At 39.0% G+C, this 14370-nt stretch overlaps 1 protein-coding gene across 1 annotated transcript; it reads right to left on the bottom strand.

Moving 5' to 3' along the window:
* Positions 1-923: 923 nt before the first annotated feature.
* Positions 924-9105, bottom strand: Krt39 (keratin 39). Its single transcript, XM_071603859.1, has 8 exons — positions 9059-9105; positions 7248-7698; positions 6297-6379; positions 5460-5616; positions 4701-4862; positions 4471-4596; positions 2738-2958; positions 924-1182 (listed from the first exon to the last, which is right to left on the bottom strand). The coding sequence occupies exons 1-8, from the start codon at positions 9103-9105 to the stop codon at positions 924-926; spliced, it is 1506 nt and encodes a 501-aa protein (XP_071459960.1).
* Positions 9106-14370: the final 5265 nt, after the last annotated feature.

Here is a 14370-nt window from a genome sequence, read left to right as displayed (position 1 = left end):
TGTGAATATCAAGTCCATTTATCTCTGATGGATAGATTGAAGCAGGAATCTAAGCTATTTTTTCATGATCACCCATCGGGGGTTATGTCTTGAGAGATCCAGCTACATGGCCCTTCTCAAACAATCAGATCAAACTCCCATTCCCTAAAGAATAGAAAGAGAAAGAGTAAACATTTAACGAAAGGACCCAGTTTCTTCAAAATTATTTTTGAAGAAATAGCTCTAGATTCATTCATTCCCCATAACTATTTCTGATTCTCAAAGAAAATATTTGGAGAAGAGCCTAATGGTTCACAAAGTTTTAGAGAACATGGACATCTTCAAAAATCTCCTGGGGAGGGTCAAGTATGTCAGTACCTATAAACAAAAAACTGAGGCAGCAGAGTTCAACAGGACCTGTGATTATCTATTCAAGGAAACTAAACATCAAAGATCTTTTTTTCCTTATTTACTCTGTTTTTGTATAGGCTTCTTTCTATAGCCACAAAAGGAGCTTGGAAGGGAAGGTTGTAGCTTTTCACCTTAGTGTGCCAATGGCCAAAAACAATCCTGGAACTTGTCTGACTGGCTCCAAGGAGGCACATAAGTAAATAAGGCCTGAGTAAACAAAAGAAAAACCTGCCGGTTCAACACCTGGGGAGTCAAGCATCATAGGCCATCTTCCCCCAGGAACTGGCTAATCCATTCCCACCCTTCAGATGAATGCAAAATGTCCTACCAGAGAAATGTAATTTATTATCACGTTGGCAGCAGCGACTTAGGGAAGGAGTGGAATAAAAGACACTCTATCTAGTGATGGGGACCCGCTGTAGTAGTAAGAGACTAAGTACCTTAAGGGCCTGGGGAGTTCTTAAACCTCTCTGGAAGGAGCAGGTATTGGCCTTTCTCTCATGAATGGGGGTCCTTTGCATCCCCTTGGGCCGTTAGACTTTGGCAAGTCTGGGGATGAAGCAAGGCTGCACATGTTCATGAGAAGAAATGACCTTCCCATCCTGAATCTCCTTGGTGATGGTGCATATTTTAACCAGTATCCGGGACGGGGGTCCACAGACGTTGTACCGCTTGAGTATCCCATTAGGGGCTGAGGATGTGAAAACCGGGGCGGTGCATTCCACGGTGCTGGGCTTGGAGGATGTGCAAGTGGAAGGCTTGCATTGGGTGGCACACGGGTTACAGGGAAGCCTGAGGAGAAAACAGAGTTTTACCTATGATTGAGAAAGAGCAATGATGGCTATGAAGAAAAATGGGGGTGGGCAAAGTTTTCAACAACCTGTCCCTCAAAATAGGTGCTTCCAAGTGTTTATTCATTTTGTGTTGTAGTCCAGTGGAAGAAAAAAAAATCAGGTCAGATCCATTGGAAAACAGCATCCTAGCTTGAGAAATATTATGTTAACTAAGCTTCTGATATGGCCAATGTCAGAGCATCACGGGACTCATACTGCAAGGGAGTCAAAAACTGTGGTGGAGTCCAGCACTGTCACTTACCAGCTGGTGACCTCAGGTAGCTCAGTTAACGCTCCTGAGCTTTAGCTTTTCATCTGCAGAATGGACATAATGGGAACTAACCTCACAAGATCAACAGTTAAGGATCAACAGATAAGGAACAAGTTGAGGAACAGAAATGAATCAGATATTTTTCTCATGGGAAGCTAGTCACATTGCTAGTGGTGATTTGCATCCCATCTATGGGATCTTTAGATGTGGAATCTTCAAAGTGCCTTCTGGGCCTCTATAAATGAATAGTTTTTAGAGAATTGGAGTAGTAAACAACTAACAGTAAACACCTTTTGTAATACATGATCTTACTTTGATAACAGGAGGCACTTTGAAATATTAAGGTGATGAAATCAGTTAACATTGTGCTAACATGATGGGGACATGCCTGTTTGGAGAATGCTGTGAGCTGGGTGCAGTAGCGCATGCCTATAATCCCAGCAGCTTGTGGGGCTGAGGCATGAGGATGACAAGTTCAAAGCCAGTCTTAGTAACTTAGGCCCTAAGCAACTTAGTAAGACCCTATCTCAAAATAAAAAATAAAAATAAAAAGAGCCCAGTAACCACCCCCCCAAAAAAAACAAAAACACCGTGAACAGAGCTCACTGATGTGATGAGTTGGGGCAGGTTGGTGTCCTTTGCAGTTTCATCTAAGCATGCATTTGTGTTCGTCTGGACTGAGTGACTTCAAAGTGTTCATATTTCAGGTGAGTTTTTAATGGGTTTGTTAGCTTATCATCATTTTAAAAATACAACTTAAAAAAAAAAGATGCTGAAACACACCTGTGAATATACTGTTATTGGCATTAAGAACCAGCAGCTGGATGCAGTAGGGGTTTCAGCTGGGGCGGAGTTTCCCCAAAGAGACCAGGGTTGTCTTGTTTCAACTTGGCAAAGTCAGGCATTCATCTCAGTGGGTGCGGGGGGGTGGCAGTCTGTAACAGTGGCTAGCAATGTACATCTTTGGGAAAATCCCTTTTTATCTAATAATTTTTAAAACTCTAAGAAGCAAAGGAATTAACTTACATACTGGCTCTTCAGAGCAACTCAGTTCAGCCTATACCTCAAGTTTGGACTAGGTTATAATTGGTAGTCTCGCAGGGTACAGCTTAAGACAGTCTCCATTCAGAGCTTCCCAGCACAAGCAAGAAGCTCAAAGTGCAGTCCCCTGGATACCTGTGGCAGTACATACATTGTGCATTTTAGCATTTTTTCTCATACAAGTTGTTTTCATTTTACTTACTTGCAGTCTGAGCTCTCCAGAAGGCTGCGGTATGTGGCAATCTCACACTCCAGCCGGGACTTAATATCCAGCAGAATGTCATATTCCTGGTTCTGTCTTTCCAGGGCACTGCGGATCTCTGCCAGCTGAGCCTCCAGGTTATGGACCAGACTTTGGATCTGGGCCAGCAGGGTCGTGTAGCGGGCCTCAGTCTCTGTCAGGATGCATTCCTGGGAATCTCTCTACCAGGGAGGAGGAAAAGAAAAGTAGGATTTACAATGACGACTCCTTTAAGCCCAGGTCATTGTTTAAGTCATTGAAACCAATGATTTCTTTGTGATACTGGTAATGGATCTCCAAGTCCTTTTATTACCTCCTAGCCACATAAATCTAAAAGCAAAATGACCAATTATATTAAAGCTTGTTTTCCTTTATCATCCCCCGACACATACTCTTTGTATTTATTTCTCTTCCTCTTATTTTTGGACCACCTGATAATCTCCTACCACATTCTGCTACTTGTAATAGAAAAAAACAAATTCAACTCATTGCACACTCAGGCATTAAAAATGCATCACCTCCCAGTGACTTGGGAGGCTAAGGCAGTAGGGTCACAAGTTCAAAGCCATCCTCAGCAACTTAGCAAGGCCCTTTCCCAAAATAAAAAATAGAAAGGGCTGGAGATGTGGCCAGTGGTTAAATGCCCCTGTGTTCAATCTCCAGGACAAAAAAAAAAAAAAAAAAAAAAAAAGCATTATCATGAGATCTCATTCAGTAAGTTCTTATACTGAAAAAGGTAGTGAAAAATGTTTAACCATAGACATTTCCCTCACTGGATCAATTCCTTTATGTAAAACAGAAGTTGAAAGTTGGATGAGTAAAGTTCTTTGATTGTGTAAACCTATGAATAATGGTGGGATTTTTAAGTTTTAGTAACCAAATATTTATACTCCAGTTGTTTTTTTGTTTTGTTTTGTTTTTAGTTGAGAAAACTGAGGTTTGAGAGGTTAAACAAGTTGCCTAAGATCATATGACTTTCAGGTTACAAAACCAGCGAAGGGCCAAGTCTTTGTAATACCTTTCATAGTTGGTCATTTCAGTAATTTCTTACATCAGAGAAGCATTGTAATGAGGCGGAAGTGGTATTGGCTGTGGAATCTGAATTGTGGGTCAGACTCATTTCTTCTGTGACTTTGGACAGATTACTTGCTGCCTTACAATCTCGATGTCTTAATGTGTCAAATAGGAGAGAGGACATTTATTTTAGATTCTCCTTGGGAAAATCACCTTAGCTCTTAGAACCTCATCAGTCAAGTTGGATAATAATTATACCACCTCCCTCATAAGATTGTTTTATAATTCTAATATGATAGCTTATAAAAATGCTTTGCATATATAAAATGCTTTCCTAGTGTTTTCCAAAGTGTACTCCATTATTACCATGAAAAACTTAAAAAAAAAAAAAAAGAAGGTCCATAGTAAAACAAGTTTTGGAGTACCCAATACCATATACCCCCTTTTTGGAGATTTATGGTGTATATCAGCTTGTTAAAGGCTTATGGGAAGCCAGTATGTTTAACCTTTGTTTAATTGAGCATTTCCCCCTTTTTTGACTAAGAAGTCCTTTCTTAGCCATAGACCCTTTAACCAACAGAGGAGCTGTTCCGAGGGGCAGAGTTTGGGAAGCACTGTGGCAGACACACAGGTGCTGCTGCCATCCTTGCTGAGCTAGGCTTGGTTAGCATGCTGGGTACCATTCGGTGCTGGGCCTGTAGTTCCACCTCCAGAGCATTCACAGTACGTCTCAGTTCTGCGATTTCCTTCTGGGAGCACTGCTGCTGTTGAGAGCTGGTCACCACTTGTTGATTCAGCTCCTCCATCTGAAACACAAAGTCCACGGGGATTTTGGAAGGAAAACACGACCCACGAAGGGCCCTTGGAAACACATCAGCTTATTGCTTTTTGACTTTTCTACTCTGCCTACCTGGGTGTTGAACCATTGTTCCACATCTTTACGGTTTGTCTCCATGATGGACTCATACTGACATCTCATTTCTTGTAAAATCTGGTTTATGTCGACAGAAGGGGCTGCAGTTACTTCAATGTTGAGTCTATCCCCAAGCTGCCCCCATAAGGAGTTGGTATCCTATGAAAAGAAAAAGAATGTGAAGTTATTTGGTGAATAGATGACCTTCGGATGTCTTTTTTTAACAGCAAGAATTCAGTTTAACTGCATCGATCTAAATTACAGTCCACAATAAAGGAATCAATGACTTATAGTAGTATCCATATGCCGTAAAATGATTTACAGCTATTTCAAACATGACTATGTATTCAAATATGTGCAAAATTAAAAGGAATTGACTAATAAGATTAGAGTTTCAAAAAAATCTAGATAAATTCTAGGGATGGGTAACGGAGGTAGCAACATAGAGGTGAATTGATAACGAGAGCCCATAGTCTCTATGATACATATATGGGCTTGTACGAGTTTGACTTGTACCAATTATAGGGAAATTGTAACATCAGAGGATTTTCTATCCAAGTGGCTCCAGATATTGTGTAGCAGCCAATGAGTTTGAGATACATTGAATCCATAGTGCATGAAGAAGCAGTTGGTATTATCAGGGCTAAAAGCCTGAGTAATATCTAATGGGAATGCCCTTTGTCAAGCACAATTCAAAGGAACTCATGCTCATTTTAGAGGCTTAGCATGTATTGACCCTCTTGATCTTTTTCTAACCTCTTGGTGACTGTTTTTGAGGCAGAGGAGCTCCTCCTTCAGAGACTGCACTCGCGCCTCCAGGTCAGCCTTACTCAGGGTCAGTGCATCCAGGATCTTCCGTAGGCTGTTGGCGTCGGCCTCCACGAGCTGGCGTAGGGACACCTCAGCTTCATAGCTTCAAAAGCCAGACATGAAAAGAAAGGCATTAAAAAGAAGATGGTGCCAATCCAGCCAGGCAGAACTCCCTTCCATGTTTTTCTCTGGGCTTCTCATTCATTCTATTTCTATGGAGAGTTTTATTCTCTTTAGAAGTGAAACCATCTGATAAATATCATTTGATACATATCATACTTAGTTATTATGCCTAAATTAGTTGGCCAGAGTTATGCTACAGTGCTATTCTTGGAGATGAGGGCATTTATCCTTCTTCCTCTGCCCCTAGAGGCAATGCAGTGTTAGTAAGAAGATATTAGGGTTAGGGGTCAGGGACTTGCGTCTACATTTTGGCTGTGTCTTCCATTGGTTGTATGCTTTTGTATAGGTAACTTCCTCATTACACCAGTTTTCTTACCTTAAACTGAATAACAGCATATTATCTATTTTACTAAGCTGTTATCATGTAACCAGCTGTTAAGCATGTAATCAGATAGTTCTTATGTTAGAACTGTAGGTCCTACATATACAGGTGAGGGTTACCAATCTTAATTATTTACTGAATTTTCAGGTCTCTTTGGAGCTAGTGCCAACATGCTCTGGAGTAGGAGGCTTAGTAGACATGGGAATAATCGTACTGGGATTGCTTAGGTCCGACTCAGGGGTAAATTTTGTCATTGTGACAGTGCTGGGTGGGCTTACTTGGCTCTCAAGTCATCTGCAGCCAGTTTGGTGTTGTCAATTTGTGAGACCAGCCTGGAATTCTCAGCCTTGGTACACAAGATCTAGAATTAAGAAATTGTACACACAAATGAGACAAACACCAGGATCTCCTTCTTTTAAGAACCGAAGAGGTTGTGTGTGTTTCAGTGAATTAGGGGAAGGCAAGTTAAACTTTTTATAAATCTCCAGAGCTATGTTCAAGAAGCTTGGGAGATTTTAGAAAAACAGAGGTTTTGTTATTTTCCTAAAAGATCAGCAAAAAATTACATAAGTAAGAACTTTTGCATATGTTTTTCTGTTAAAAATATAAAATCTATCCCAAATATGCCTAACACACCACAACCCATTAGAATATGAATTCCATGAAGGGAGGGATATTTTTAGTTCACCCACATTTTTTTTCAGAACCTAGAACAATGTCTAGGTGCTCTGAAAATATTTAAAATATAAAACTGAATGAACCCAGATGTGTAGTAACAGCAGCATATCACTCCGAATAAGAAACTTAGGTATCGGAACAAATGATTTGAATAATGTAAAGATGATAAAAGGAGCATAAGAGGAGAAAAAGGTGGAATGGTTCCAACACGGATTAAAAACTAAACTGTTTAGAAACTTACTAAGGAAAAATTTATCTTTTAAGAGCCCTGCTTTCTTATTTGTATCAAAGAAATGGTAACCACTGGTTGTGAACCTGATTTGGTCCTGAGCTATCTAGTTATAATGGTAAAGCCTATCTCTGGCAATAGGAAAAACTCTAAAATCCGAATGTTAACTCAAGTTGACAATTAACTCAAGAGCTTTTCTTATTCTTCAATAAACTTTTTTTTTTTCAGCATAAAAAGAACTAAAACCGCTAAGGCTTAGCAAATAGCCATTGCTTGGAGACCGTCGATTCACAACTTGGTTAAACAGATGGCTGGATCTTACCTTCTGCTGGAGCTCCTCGATGGTGGTGTAGTAGGACAGGTAATTAGGACACAGGACAGGGAGCTCTTTGTCACACTCTTCCTGGATTCTACACTCCAGTTCAGCGTTCTCTCGTTCCAGCATTCGCACCTTTTCCAGGAAGTTAGCAAGGCGGTCGTTCAAGATCTGCATGGTCTCCTTCTCATTACTGTTGATACCTTCACCCATCCAGCTGCAGTCATCCAGAGACGGATGGACACAGAAGTTGCTTATGAGGTAGATGGGGGTGCGACAAAGGCGATGAGTGGATTGGCAGACCTGGCTCTGGGGAGTTCTTGGTACGTGGCCAGTTGATTGGCAGCTGTTGTTAGCAGACATGGTCCTAAAATTTGTAATCCCAGAGCAGTTTTGGGGTGGGGTTGAAGAAGAAGTAGTTGTTCTAGATCCCTCGGTATCCACAGCGTGTATCCAGCTTCAGTTGGTCTCCTAGTCTGTGGTCACTGGCTCAAGCACCCTCGACTGAGTCTAAATCCCAAGCTGTTGGCTGTCTCCTCTTTGAAGTGCTTATATAGCCTTCCCTAGAGGTGGTGTCACAATAGGTGGGATGTTTTGCTTTCTAATGTTTATATCAAATCCCATAGGAACACCTCATTAGTCTGCTTTTTACTTGCCTGAGAAGAGTTACTTGTCTCATAAAATGGTGCATTTAGGCGGTTACTAAGTTATTACCCATCGCAAATACTACGTGTCATTGGATCCAGAGCTTCACATTGTATCTTCAAAAGGAACTGTCGTCACAGTCCTCACAGCATCCATTATTAAGCAGGTGTGAGTATATTAGGTTCATTAAATCCTCGTTGACCTCACCCCCTGGAATTGACCGGGAAGAAGTCCTTCCTTCTTTTCCTTTCTTCAGCAGAAAAAGGGAAACTATGAATATCTAATAATAATCAGTGAACTTAGAAAATAGGATTTTATCTTGTTCTGTCCAGCTGATTTTTCCACTTTCATTGTTAGGACATGGTAAACATGGATTAAAATGTTAGTCTTAGATAGGCTTTTCAATTTTTTCTTTTCTTTCAGTGCTGGGGATTGAACCCAGAGACTCGCACATACCAAGCAAGCACTTGATCACTGAGTGACATGGCCAGCCTTTAAATCAGGCTCTTTTTAAAGGTCGTTGGCAAATTAGTGTTTTAGCTTTCTAGGTAGAGTTTGAATGTTAACAAGATATTTCTTGGAAGAGACTAATTACTTTTTGATTATCCAAAGCCCACACTTTATAGCACTTTTAGTGCTCAGTGTTTGCTGGGGTATACCATTATCTTACAATTATCACTGCTGCTGGTTTATGTTTGATGTTTAAATATGATCTGTAGGGAGGTATACGTGTTCTTTCTGAGTATTTTCTTTAAAAAGTTACTTGATTCTGAACCTTTATGGGGGCTGGAGGGGAGAATCCTTCTCTTGTCTTTTTCAGCTTCTAGAGGCTGCCCATGTCTGCTGGGGTTCAGACAGGTGTCTTCCAAAGGTCAGCCTTTGGTGCTAGTGGGAGGTGATTCAGATACGAAAAAAATGAATCATAAATGTGTTCAGAGAAAATGCAAGATAATTATTTTATGAATATGCAGTCAGAAGGCCTTTCCAATAGTGACTCAAGATGGCACCTGTAAGAGGTGGGGCCTCCTGAGAAAAAGCTAGGTCACTGGGGGCATCCATTGGAAAGGATATTGGGACCCAGCCTCATCCTCTCCCTCTTTCTTTGCCTCCTGGCTGCTATGAGACAAGTAGTTTCCTCGGCCAGATTCTCCCACCACGATGTACTACCTCACCGTGGGTCCCAAAGCAATGGAGCCGGTTGACCATAGACTGAAACCATGAGCCAAAAATAGGCTTTTCCTTCTTATGAACTGTTTATCTCCAGTGTTTTTTTGGACAGTGATGGAAACTGTACACAACATCTTTGGCTTGTGACCCACTTCCATCTCCAAAGCCAGTCAGGACTCCTCCAGTCCTTCTCACATCACATCATTCAGACACTTCTGCTTCCCTCTTACACATTTAAGGACCCCTGTGACCACATGGGGCCACCCAGATAGTCCAGTCCAATCTTCCTCTGTTGTCCACTGATTAGCAACTTTATTTCCTCTTTGCCATGTAGCCCCCTAATTTTCAATAGCATCCACACATATGAAATATGTAGGAATAAATTTAGTTAGAAAGGTATAAGATTTATGTAAATACTATGTTAACATAGACTGAAGGACAGAAACCTAGAATAAATGGAAAGATACATCATGTTCTAAAATGGAAATACAGTATTCATCATTATAAAAATATCAATTGTCTCTATGTTAACTTCAGTCTCAATAATGTATTAAGATCTTCCCAAAATAGATGTCATTTTTTTTCAACTAGACAAGATCATTCTGAAATTTTATGAGGAAAACTGAAAAATATGAATAATTAGGAAAATTCTGAAAAAATAGTCCTTTCAAAATATTAACATATATTTTGAAACTTCGATAACTAAGATAGTACGATATTGATGCATAAATTGTTGGGCAGACCAGACCAAAAGAATAGACTTAGAAGTCTAGAAAAAGACTCCCAAACAGGTTGGGATTTAGTATGTGATAAACAGAACACTTATAAACAAAGGGGAAAATGTAGACCTTCATCTGTGTTCTGGGGATGATTCCACACCACTCTCCAGGGTGCAGGGAATGTAGGAATAACACCTCATGCCTCATAGCAGGACAAATTCCAGGTGGATCCAAGACTCAGATGTGAAAAAATGAATGTGTTCAGAGAAAACACAGGATAATTATTTTATAATTTTGCAGTCAGACTTTTCAAAATTGACTCAAAAGTAAGAAATCATAAAAACTGGACAAATGTGACTACATAAAATAATATTGATTGAACACAATCGATAAAATTAGAACACAAGATGAAAACCCGGGAAAGAATATTTGCAATGATATTACAGAGAGTGACCAGAAAGAAAATACAAAAGACACTTAAAATAAGAAATAGTGCTTAATGTCACTTGTAGGAAGGAAGATGTGAATTTAAACTATACGGAGGTATTATTTTATTTTACACCTTTCACATTAGAGAAAAATAAAAGGTCGTCAACAATCAAAATGTTTGGGAAAAATCAAAGTTTGGTAACAAATGTATTGCTTGTGCATAAATTCATGCAATTACTATAATGTTACTATAATTAAGACAGTGTGATATAGACATAAATATTGGCAAATAGATCAAAGAGAAAGAATATAGGGTCTAGTGGATTTTTTTTTTTTTTTTTTTTTGGCAGTGAGAATGAGCCTAGGGCAAGTTAGGCAAGTGTCTACCACTGAGTGACATTCCCAGTCCTTTTTATTTTATTTTATTTTAAAAATTTTGAGACAGGGTCTCATTTGCCTTGACCTCAAACTTGTTGATCCTCCAGCTTTAGCCTTCTGAGTAGCTGGGATTCTAGGTGTGTATACATTGGGTGAGTTGATTTTTGACAAGTTCTCAAAGCAAGTCCATGAGAATGAGAAAGCCTTTTCAACAAATGTTGCTGAATCAAATAGGTGATTGATCGCATAGGAAAAATCACATCTTGATCTCGACCTCACCAGTATTTAATAATTCTTCTAATTCGAGATGGATCACTTATGTGTGAAGTTTGCAAGTTTAAAGTTTTTATAAGAAAGTATAGAAGACTATATTTATAACCTTGCACTAGGCAAAGATTTCTTAGCATATGGAGGACACTGTTAAAAACAGATTGGACGTCATCAAAATGAAAAACTTTTGCTGGTCAAAATGAGTAGCTAAGAAAGCAAAAAGGCAAGGCATAGATTGGGTGAAAGTATTCTTTCTCTCTATATTAACATAGAATATAATAAAGTTATTATATAAAAATTGATTTAAATCTCTTCTGAGCTTCTCAGTATATTTATATTGAGAGTTTTAATCTCTTTAGAAGTAAAAGCAAGGACTAAATTTATAAATATTTATATATAATATATATACATTTTCTATCTATCTATCTGAACACACACACCTGACAACAGAGGACTCTTCCCAGGACCCAGCAATTTCATTCCCAGGTATCTGGCCAAAAGTAATGAGTATATTCTTACCCCAAAGACTCATACAAGAATTCTTATGGCAACTACATTCTTAATAGCACCAACATGGAGCTAACCCAAATGCTTATAAACAGGACAGTGGATCAACAAGCTGTGACATATTTATTTAGTGTGGACTAGTACTCAACAACAATAAAGAATGAGCCACTGCTGCTCACAACAGCATGGAAGAATCTCAGGAATGTACTGAGCTAGAGAAGCCAGGCACAGGAAATACAAACAGTGTGGTCTTCGCTTACACCAACCTCAAAGGCAGGAAGACTTGTCTGCAGTGTTGGGCATCAGAACAGTGCGGCAGGTGGGTTGACTGGAAAGAGCATGAAGGAAGGTTGAAGGCTGATGTTCTACATCTTGACCTTCTATTCTGCTTTGATCTGTGTGATGATTATAGGAGTGCGGGTGGGCTTCAAACCTCACAGGACTGTGTACTTTCAATTGATGCATTTTATTGTATAAAAATTAAACCTTAATAAAGTATAGTTAACCTTAAAATTAAGATCTAATGCAACAGTGTAGCTACGTGAAGCTTCACTATTTTGTTCCTATGCTTAAATTCTAAATTGATCAAACATTGTCATGAAAAATGGAAAAATCATGAATGTGCTAAGAGAAAATGTGGAATTCTCTTGAAATTGCAGAAAGAGGAACATCTTTTCAATAGCAATTCAAAATAAAGGAACCATAAAAATTGATGAATTTGACTCAATAAAGTAATAGTGTTTGAAATAGTTCATAATCTCAAAAATGTATAAAAAAAGACTGGAAGGATATTTGTAATAATGTTAAAAGTCAAATGTTTTACATTTTATGGTTATTAATAATGATAGCTATTTTCTTCTGTATGCCTTTATGTGTTCCAGAAATTGATTGGATCATTTTCAGAATCAGGGAAAAAAAAAAGACTGAAAATCATTCATGTTCCTGTATCTTTCTATCTTTTCACTTTCCTTCTCCTCTGGCATCTCACAGGTAAGGTTGTTTCTTTCTTTTGCTACCAACTTCTTTATTTGTACCATTGATTTGATTCCTTATGATTCCTTCAGGGCCATGATTCATGAATTATTATTACTATTATTTTTATTTGATACTGGGGATTGAACCCAACCACTGAGCAACATCCCCAGCCCCACCTCCCCTTTTAATATTTTATTTTTGAGACAGGTTCTTGCTAAGTTGCTTATAGCCTTACTATATTGCTGAGGCTGGTTTTGAACTTGTGATCCTCCTGCCTCAGCCTCCTGAGTCCCTGGGATTATAGGCATGGACCACTGTGGCTGGTATGTTTAATGAATCATATTCCCCTTTTCTTGCCTCTTTCATTTCTTCTTTACTCTTGATCAATGTTCCTTTCTCTATATGCATGTTTTCCCCTAAAATATGTCTTATCTATAACTATGAAACACTTTCTGCATGAAGACAGCTTTTGCCTTCTTTTCATTACTTAACTTTTTGATAGAGCAGTGGGTGACCTTTATTTTTCCACTGCCCACTCATTTGTTAATTTTTTTTTAAAGAGAGAGAGAGAGAGAGAGAGAGAGAGAGAGAGAGGGAGAGAGAGAGTTTTTTAATATTTATTTTTTAGTTTTCGGCGGACACAACATCTTTATTTTTATGTGGTGCTGAGGATCGAAACCAATGCCGCGTGCACGCCAGGTGAGTGAGCTACCACTTGAGCCACATCCCCAGCCCCATCATTTGTTAATTTTTTGGCAATCTGGCTATCCTGTGGCCATTGCACATGGTTTATCTTTTTTAATTTTTAAATTTGTTTTAGTTAGTTATACATGACAATAGAATGCATTTATGCACTTGGATATATCCTACATAGATGGGATATAATTTCTCATTTTTCTGAGTGTACATGTTGCAGAATCATATTGGTCACACAGTCACATATATACATACAGTATTGTCTGTTTCACTCTACTATCTGTCTTATACCTACATCCCCTCCCCTCCCATCACTTCCCTCTACCTAATCTAAGGTAATACTATTCTTCTCTAGTGCCCCCCTCCTTATTGTGAATTAGCATCTGTATATTACAGAAAACATTTGGTCTTTGGTTTTTTGGGATTAGCTTATTTCACTCAGCATGATATTCTCCAACTCCATCCATTTACTGGCAAATGCCATAATTTCATTCTTCTTTAAAGCTGAGTAATATTCCATTGGAAAAATATATATATTCCACGTTTTCTTTATCCATTCATCTATTGAAGGACACCGAGGTTGGTTGCATAGTTTAGTTATTGTGAATTGAGCTGCTATAAACATTGATGTGGCTGTATTACTGTAGTATGCTGATTTTAAGTCCTTTTGGTATAAACTGAGGAGTGGTATAGCTGGGTCAAATGGTGGTTCCATTACATGTTTTCTGAGGAATCTCCATACTGCTTTCCATAGTGGTTGCACCAGTTTGCAGTCCCACTTGCAATGTATGAGTGTACTTTTCCCCCACATCCTTGCCAACTTTTATTGTTGCCTGTATTCTTGATGATTGCCATTCTGACAGGAGTGAGATGAAATCTAGTGTAGTTTTGATTTACATTTCTCTAATTGCTAGAGATGTTCAACACTTTTTCATATATTTGTTGATCCATTGTATTTCTTCTTCTGTGAAGTGTCTCTCTGCCTTTGGCCTGGACAGAGCCTTCTGGGAAAGGGGCTGTGCAGGACAGAGGAAGAAGGCTTTTGGGATGAGGGTTAGAGAGGGAATCTGCCTCCACAGGTCCAGCAAGGGCTCCATGAATGGCAAATAAAGCCATGTGCTGCAAAAAAGGAGATTTCAGCCAATGATGCACTGAATGTGTGATGGTGGTCCTGCAAGATTATATTGGAGCTGAAAAGGTCTATTGCCTAGTGACATTGCTGCCTTCGAAATGTCAGAGCACAGAGTGTTCCTCATGTGTTTTGATGATGCTAGTGTAAAAGACCTACTCCATTGTTAGCCTTATAAATTATATTACATACAATTATGTATAATATAATAAAC

This window comes from Marmota flaviventris, chromosome 17, assembly GCF_047511675.1.
Source record: "Marmota flaviventris isolate mMarFla1 chromosome 17, mMarFla1.hap1, whole genome shotgun sequence".
NCBI classification, from domain to species: Eukaryota; Metazoa; Chordata; class Mammalia; order Rodentia; family Sciuridae; genus Marmota; species Marmota flaviventris.
This window is presented reverse-complemented; position numbering and strand designations above follow the sequence as displayed.